Here is a 9,714-nt window from a genome sequence, read left to right as displayed (position 1 = left end):
CCCCTGGGTCATAACTTCGAAATGGTTAAGATCCCCACCCCAAAACTATATATACAATTGTTGGGCATAAAGAGATGAATGCAGACATGATATTAGAATTGACCCCAGGGTCTGCTCCACCCCTGCCCCACCCTTGCAGACTTAACCCCTGGGTCATAACTTTGAAACGGTTGAGATCCCCACCCCAAAACTATATATACAAATGCTGGGCAAAAAGAGACAAATGCAGTCACGATATTAGAATTGATCCTGGGGTCTGGCCACAACCCTAGGGACCTAAATGTAGTTTCTGAGTCAAAGCTTGGAAACAGTTGAGATCCCCACCCCATAACCATATATAAAATTGCTGGGCATGAAAAATCTAATACAGATATGCTACAAGGATTGGCCTTGTGGTCTAGCATATTCCCTTGATCTCATTTGGGGAATATTTTGCCATGATTGCTTAGGTATCCAGGTGAGCGATACAGGCCCTCTGGGCCTCTTGTTCATTTGTCCAAAAGTGTCCGCTCCATATTTCAAGTAGTTTTCAATGGATTAACTTTATAGGAAGGTTCATTACCATGATAGCTCAGACACGTTTGATAACTGTAATTATTGGACCGTAATTCACAGAGTTATGGCCCTTTATTCAACTTCCAAAACAGTGTCTGCTCCATATCTCGAGTACCGTAAAAACCCATGTAATTTGCGCACTTTTTTTCCAGAAATTTAATACCCAAAGTGCACAAATTACACAGGTGCGCAAATTACATGGGTTTTTACGGTAGTTTTCAACGGATAAACTTCAAACTTCATAGGAAGGTTCATTGCTATAATAGCTCTTATGATTTTGATAACCGCAATAATTGGACAGTAGTTTACGGAGTTATGGCCCTTTATATATAAACCATACAGACAACTGCAATGTATGACAGGCATATTATGTTCTGCTTTCCCGGTACCCTTGTTAAAAATACTTTATGTTATATATACATTTTCACACTTAACAGTTACCTTCATCTTCCTCTTGTATACTGTTCAATATATATCCTGCTATTGGATGTACATAAATGTTAACTTTATGCAGTCTCTGATGGACATTCACCCAGCTCAGTACAAGTGTTGCTGTTGTCTTGGCAGATTCTTTCTGGAGGTTTGCTTTACACATAATAAAAGTAATTATTGTAATTGGATTCTGTATTGTTAGGGATTGGTCACATGCATCAATGGGTCATGTGATAGTAGCCATCGCCACATCAGCAGAGAGCCATCTTGATCTGTATTAAAACGTATAATTGTGTTGTAACATTTTAACCAACATGAACCCCAAATTGTCCGTTTTATCATTGATTTCATTGATTATAAGGCTCCTTGCTGTCTATTCACTTGTTCAAATTGTTCAGACTAATTGTCTCTGAAAGATTAGTAACCGATACCTCTGTTGTTGAGTCAGGGGAGGTCACTCTGTATAGAAGTGACCTTGAACCTCACCGTTGTTTCCATTTAGATAGTGACTAGTACCAGTAAATTTCGTTATTTTTTGCATATTTTGAAGATTGACAAATAATCAAAAGTTAAATCAAATTAATATTCGTTACATTGCAATCCATATTTCTGAATGCATCCCAAAATTTCAGCTTAACATGATATTAAGTGACAGGCAAGGCTGCAAAACAGTTTAATAAAACAGAATATATATACGCATAGAAACAGGAGTATAGAATATGTACATAGATACAGGAGTATAGAATATAGATATAGATACAGGAGTATAGAATATGTACATAGAAACAGGAGTATAGAATATAGATGTAGATACAGGAGTATAGAATATGTACATAGAAACAGGAGTATAGAATATGTACATAGAAACAGGAGTATAGAATATGTACATAGATACAGGAGAATAGAATATGTACATAGATACCGGAGTATAGAATATGTACATAGATACAGGAGTATAGAATATAGATATAGATACAGGAGTATAGATTATGTACATAGATACAGGAGTATAGAATATGTACATAGTCACAGGAGTATAGAATATGTACATAGATACAGGAGTATAGAATATGTACATAGATACAGGAGTATAGAATATGTATATAGAAACAGGAGTATAGAATATGTATATAGAAACAGGAGTATAGAATATAGATATAGATACAGGAGAATAGAATATGTACATAGATACCGGAGTATAGAATATGTACATAGATACAGGAGTATAGAATAAAGATATAGATACAGGAGTATAGAATATGTACATAGATACCGGAGTATAGAATATGTACATAGAAACAGGAGTATAGAATATGTACATAGATACAGGAGTATAGAATATGTACATATATACTGGAGTATAGAATATGTACATAGAAACAGGAGTATAGAATATGTACATAGATACAGGAGTATAGAATATGTACATAGATACAGGAGTATAGAATATGTACATAGAAACAGGAGTATGGAATATGTACATAGATACAGGAGTATAGAATATTTACATAGAAACAGGAGTATAGAATATGTACATAGAAACAGGAGTATAGAATATGTACATAGTCACAGGAGTATAGAATATGTATATAGATACAGGAGTATAAAATATGTACATAGAAACAGGAGTATAGAATATGTACATAGAAACAGGAGTATAGAATATGTACATAGAAACAGGAGTATAGAATATGTACATAGATACAGGAGTATAGAATATGTACATAGATACAGGAGTATAGAATATGTACATAGATACAGGAGTATAGAATATGTACATAGATACAGGAGTATAGAATATGTACATAGATACAGGAGTATAGAATATGTACATAGATACAGGAGTATAGAATATGTACATAGATACAGGAGTATAGAATATGTACATAGATACAGGAGTATAGAATATGTACATAGATACAGGAGTATAGAATATGTACATAGATACAGCAGTATAGAATATGTACATAGATACAGCAGTATAGAATATGTACATAGAAACAGCAGTAAAGAATAAATCATAGAATGTGAACAAAGAAACTAGAGTATAGATGTACGCTTTGAAATAAATGATGAAGTTCATAAAATATTTGATTTTCTTTGATTGATGTGTAATAGTTGCTCTAAATTATATCATTTTTCAACAAATTTCAATTAAAATTCCATTTGAAACATCCATGGAGAAAGTGCATTCCACCTTGTCTCGACGTTAACAACTGTTAACAACTGACAGACATTGTCACCCGGAGTGTTTAGCATGCCTGACCATAAGATATTACATCAGAAAAGCATGTCTGTTGGTAGTCAAGATATATTCCCCTGGTAAAGGAGATATAATCCTGTCACCATGCTGACCTAAGGGGGGTAGTGTACGTGTCTGCCACCTATTATAGCTGTGATTAGCAGTATTAATTAACATTATCTTCTCTGTCGATCAGAGATGCCTGCACTATCAGGGTGTAAGCGTCCCTTACAATAGTGTTTTAACTCAGCCCCACAAATATGACAACTTGGTGCATCATGAGACAGACAACTGCAGCATGTCACCAACCGGTTATTCTGCTGGCTGTATTGCCATTTAAAGATGTTATCAGTAATTACACAGTGGTAGATGACTCATGTTAACCTTCTTGTAATCATGTATTGTAGTCAGGTTGGTGTTGGAGTCATCTTGTCTCCTATTCCCTGAAAAACTTTAACATTTGAATATTTTTAAAAGTAAATTTCCAATTTTATCGTGAGAGAAAAAATGAAAAAAAAGAAGAAATCTGATTTAATCTGAGATATGTGTCATTGGGGATTGTTTAAAGTTGTAAGTTTTGATGGATTTTGTGGAGACAATGTTTCTATGAGCATCGTTATCAGCACTGAGCGGCGATCTTTTACAACTATTACTTTATCACATGATGTTGTCAGTGCTGGTATAGGGCCTCATGGGGCTCAGTTATCTCCCCCTAGACAGGGCCGTTTATGAGCAGCAGGAACTGATAGTGTTTAAAGCATTAACCTTCTGTTATGAAACTGTCAACTACAAAATTGAGTGTTTTTTTTCAAATTGTACTTTGTAGTAATATATTGCATTTGTAACCTTTAAGATGTGAAGCACAATTTACTGTACTCCAAACTGCCACATAGCGCTGATCGAGGCTAAGTTAAGATAGGGAGATGGACAAGTCAAGGCCTATCATGTTTACTGTGGCATATGTAGTCTCCACAGTGAGGATGCTGAAGAGATGTCTCTTTAGAACAAATCTACCGTATACATACTACTTAAAGAGTGTATATGTTAGAATGATTACATTTTGAAAACTACTTTAATGCTGATGATTGGTTTATATTTATATATTTACAGCCTGTCTGAAAAACCGAATCAAGCGTCTGGTATATACCAGTACCTACAATGTGGTGTTTGGGGGACAAGAGACAAGAGATGGCGATGAAACACTGCCTTACCTCCCCTTAGACAAGGTAGTTATCTCCCCTATATACAATGTACATTGTAAAACTTCATTATCATCTATATCAGTCGTCTGCTGGATAACCGAAATACTCAGTAGTGAAGCGACGTAAAAACAATCAATCAATCAATTACCTGTATTACACCATATTACCTTAAATGCATTTAGTTAAAGGTTGTTCCCTTTGTTATAGAAAGATATAGATGTTTAATTAATAAAAGTCAATCAGTATCATAGATAACAAATATTACATCAGATTGATAACTAACTTTACATATAAATGTGTCAGGTTTATATAACACTACATCATCACATATAAATGTGTCAGGTTTATATAAAACTACATCATTACATATAAATGTGTCAAGTTTACATAACACTACATCATTACATATAGATGTGTCAAGTCTACATAACACTACATCATTACATATAAATTGTCAGGTTTACATAACACTACATCATAACATATAGATGTGTCAAGTTTACATAACACTACATCATTACATGTAAATGTGTCAGGTTTAACTAACACTACATCATCACATATAAATGTGTCAGGTTTATATAAAACTACATCATTACATATAAATGTGTCAGATTTACATCACACTACATCATTAGATATAAATGTGTCAGGTTTACATAACACTATATCATAACATATAGATGTGTCAAGTTTACATAACATTACATCATTACATAGAAATGTGTCAAGTTTACATAACACTACATCATTACATGTAAATGTGTCAGGTTTACATAACACTTGTGTCAGGTTTACATAACACTACATTATTACATATAGATTTGTCAGGTTTATATAACACTACATCATCACATATAAATGTGTCAGGTTTATATAAAACTACATCATTACATATAAATGTGTCAGATTTATATAACACTACATCATTACATCTAAATGTGTCAGGTTTATATAACACTACATCATCACATATAAATGTGTCGGGTTTACATAACACTACATCATCACATATAAATGTGTCGGGTTTACATAACACTACATCATCACATATAAATGTGTCAGGTTTACATACATTTTGTAACACTACATCATTACATATAAATTGTCAGGTTTACATAACACTACATCATCACATATAAATGTGTCGGGTTTACATAACACTACATCATCACATATAAATGTGTCAGGTTTATATAACACTACATCATCACATATAAATGTGTCGGGTTTACATAACACTACATCATCACATATAAATGTGTCGGGTTTACATAACACTACATCATCACATATAAATGTGTCGGGTTTACATAACACTACATCATCACATATAAATGTGTCAGGTTTATATAACACTACATCATTACTGATAGATGTGTCAAGTTTAACAATCAATCAATCAATTACCTGTCACATATTACCTTAAATGCATTTAGTTAAAGGTTGTTCCCTTTGTTATAGAAAGATATAGATGTTTAATTAATAAAAGTCAATCAGTATCATAGAATACAAATATTACATCAGATTGATAATTAACTTTACATATAGATGTGTCAGGTTTACATAACACTACATCATCACATATAAATGTGTCAGGTTTATATAAAACTACATCATTACATATAAATGTGTCAGGTATACATAACACTACATCATTACATATAGATTTGTCAGGTTTATATAACACTACATCATCACATATAAATGTGTCAGGTTTATATAACACTACATCATCACATATAAATGTGTCAGGTTTACATACATTTTGTAACACTACATCATTACATATAAATTGTCAGGTTTACATAACACTACATCATTACATATAAATGTGTCAGATTTATATAACACTACATCATTACATATAAATGGGTCAGGTTTATAGAACACTACATCATTACATATAAATGTGTCAGGTTTACATAACACTCCATCATTACATATAGATTTGTCAGGTTTATATAACACTACATCCTTACTTATAGATGTGTCAAGTTTATATAACACTTCATCATTACATATAAATGTGTCAGGTTTACATAACACTACATCATTACATATAAATGTGTCGGGTTTATATAACACTACATCATTACACATAAATGTGTCAGGTTTACATAACACTACATCATTACTTATAGATTTGTCAGGTTTATATAACACTACATCATTACATATAAATGTGTCAGGTTTATATAACACTACATCATTACATATAAATGTGTCAGGTTTACATAACACTACATCATTACATATAAATGTGTCAGGTTAATATAACACTACATCATTACATATAAATGTGTCAGGTTTACATACATTTTGTAACACTACATCATTACATATAAATGTGTCAGGTTTACATATCTCTGAAATGCCTACCAGAAATATACAATGAAGCAGTTCTTCTGGATATTGTTTTTGATGTTTAACATGAAAATGTTTATGAAGTTACTTTGAATATGAAATATAGATAAATATCTAGAAAGAGAAATAGCTGTGTATTACATGCCAATAGGGAGTTCTCAATCTCACCACGAAGTGATTAAAAATTAAAAATTGATGTGCATTTCAAAGCCTGAACTTTTCCACAATTCATACTGGTCACCCTGGGATAGGAAATACTGGAATTACTCGGCTTGTAATTAATTTACTTGATGCCTTTTATTCTAGATACTGGTCTCTTGTATGATGATTTAATGAATTAGAAGAATTACATAACACTAGCATACTTTATTCACAGTTTTATTGGTGAGACATGTTGTTAAAGAGACCATTTTTTTTTAATATCTGCTCTGAATGTTAAATGTAACACCATTAAAGCTGAGAATTTTAAGGTTTTAAATCGATTTTAATATCAATCAATAGAATTTGGAGACTTCTTGGCGCGGACCTCCATTGATTCTTTAACTGGAAATTTACTTAGTATTGTCCATGAAAGAAAATATATGGTCCATGTTACAGACTAGTATTATATAGGGCAGGTCCCTCTTGGAAAAATCTACCCTACAACCCCTACACCAACACCCATCACCCCCACATACAACCCCTACAGCCACGCCACCCCCATCACCCCCACATACAACCCCTACACCCACACCCATCACCCCCACATACAACCCCTACACCAACACCCATCACCCCCATACACAACCCCTACAGCCACGCCACCCCCATCACCCCCACATTCAACCCCTACACCCACACCCATCACCCCATCACCCCAACACACACCCACACCCCCTACACCAACACCCATCACCCCAATACACAACCCCTACAGCCACGCCACCCCCATCAACCCCACATACAACCCCTACACCAACACCCATCACCCCCATACACAACCCCTACAGCCACGCCATCTCCATCACCCCCACACACAACCCCTACACCCACACCCATCACCCTCACACCCCCTACACCAACACCCATCACCCCATCACCCCCACACCCCCTACACCAACACCCATCCCCCCCATCCACAACCCCTACAGCCACGCCATCTCCATCACCCCCCCACACAACCCCTACACCCACTCCCATCACCCTCACACCCCCTACACCAACACCCATCCCCCCCATCCACAACCCCTACAGCCACGCCCCCCCCATCACCCCTGCATACAACCCCCACACCCATCACCACATCACCCCCACACCCTCTACACCAACACCCATCACCCACACACACCTACAGCCACACCCATCACCCCCATACACAACCCCTACAGCCACGCCACACCCATCACCCCCACATACAACCCCTACACCCACACCCATCACCCCGTCACACAACCCCTAGTCGCACACCCATCACCCCTACACACAACCCCTACACCAACACCCATCCCCCCCATACACAACCCCTACAGCCACGCCACACCCATCACCCCCACATACAACCCCTACACCCACACCCATCACCCCGTCACACAACCCCTAGTCGCACACCCATCACCCCTACACACAACCCCTACACCAACACCATCACCCCTACACACAACCCCTACACCAACAACCATCACCCCTACACACAACCCCTACACCAACACCCATCACTCCCACACACCCTACACCCTCACACCCACATACCCACACACCCTACACCCACACAACCCCTACACCCACACCCATCACCCCACACTCAACCCCTACACCAACACCCATCACTCCCACACACCCTACACCCACACACCCTACACCCACACACCCTACACCCACACAACCCCTACACTCACACAACCCCTACACCCACATCCATCACTCCCACACACATACATCCACACCCATCACCCCCACACTCAACCCCTACACCAACACCCATCACTCCCACACACATACACCCACACCCATCACCCCCCTCACTCAACCCTTACACCAACACCCATCACCCCCACACACATACACCCACACCCATCACCCCCACACTCAACCCCTACACCAACACCCATCACCCCCACACCAATCACCCCCACACCCATCACCCCCACACCCACACCCTACTTCCACACCCACATCCATCACTCCCACACACCCTACACCTACACACACCAGCTGGAATAGTGAAAAACAGGTAGAAGAAATTCAAAGAGTTTGTAGTCAAACAATAAATAAATAAAAACAGGTGATATATCATTCCCTCTATAAAAACACTGACACAGAAACATGTGGTAGTGACTGTTTCTTTGAACTACTTAAGTACTGATTATCTTGTATATTGGTAATTGAAAAGATTGATATTCCATCACTTTGAGATGCTCTTTATTACAATATTGATTGAACTTAACAATTAATTTCCTTCATCATAGTTGGTCCCTGAATAAAATGCTACAGTGATTTCAAACAGAATTCTCCTCTCTTTAATCTCCATGTTGTGGACATTGTCCACATTTGTACTTAGGAGATGACTAATTAGTGTCACCTAGTGGTAATAAAAGAACGGACAAACTAGTGTCATCACAGATAATAAAGACTTTTTTAAGTAATAGATAACATCACTTTTAAATTATGAATACAAACATTTCATCAAGAAAAGGAAATTATCTTTGAAGATTCACCTGGTTGAAAATGACCTTATCATATTTGATTAACCAATCAAACAAAAGATCATTAATTTGAAATCCCCCTAGTACAGTTAATTGTGTGCAGATACAATCTTCCTCATTTCTGCTCTCTACTTGGTTTCCATAGTGACCATTTTAGATATTCGTGATAAAATCTGTTATCAAATTGTTTCATTTAAGAGGCATTTTTTGCTGGGATTTTTTTCCGAAACTTCTA

At 36.7% G+C, this 9,714-nt stretch overlaps 1 protein-coding gene across 2 annotated transcripts in view; it reads left to right on the top strand.

The window, feature by feature from the left end:
- Positions 1–9,714, top strand: part of LOC110448226 (short-chain dehydrogenase/reductase family 42E member 1-like) — a 187,503-nt gene that overhangs the window by 117,223 nt on the left and 60,566 nt on the right. For both annotated transcript variants that reach the window (XM_021494369.1, XM_021494370.1), the window contains one exon: positions 4,340–4,455. In XM_021494369.1, the coding sequence (XP_021350044.1) occupies positions 4,340–4,455 (116 nt within the window). The remainder of the gene's footprint in view (positions 1–4,339; positions 4,456–9,714) is intronic.

The sequence above is a fragment of the Mizuhopecten yessoensis genome, unplaced genomic scaffold (assembly GCF_002113885.1).
Source record: "Mizuhopecten yessoensis strain PY_sf001 unplaced genomic scaffold, ASM211388v2 scaffold3949, whole genome shotgun sequence".
In the NCBI taxonomy this organism is placed as follows: domain Eukaryota; kingdom Metazoa; phylum Mollusca; class Bivalvia; order Pectinida; family Pectinidae; genus Mizuhopecten; species Mizuhopecten yessoensis.
Note: the sequence above shows the minus strand (reverse complement) of the source record. Positions and strands in the feature narration are given on the sequence as shown.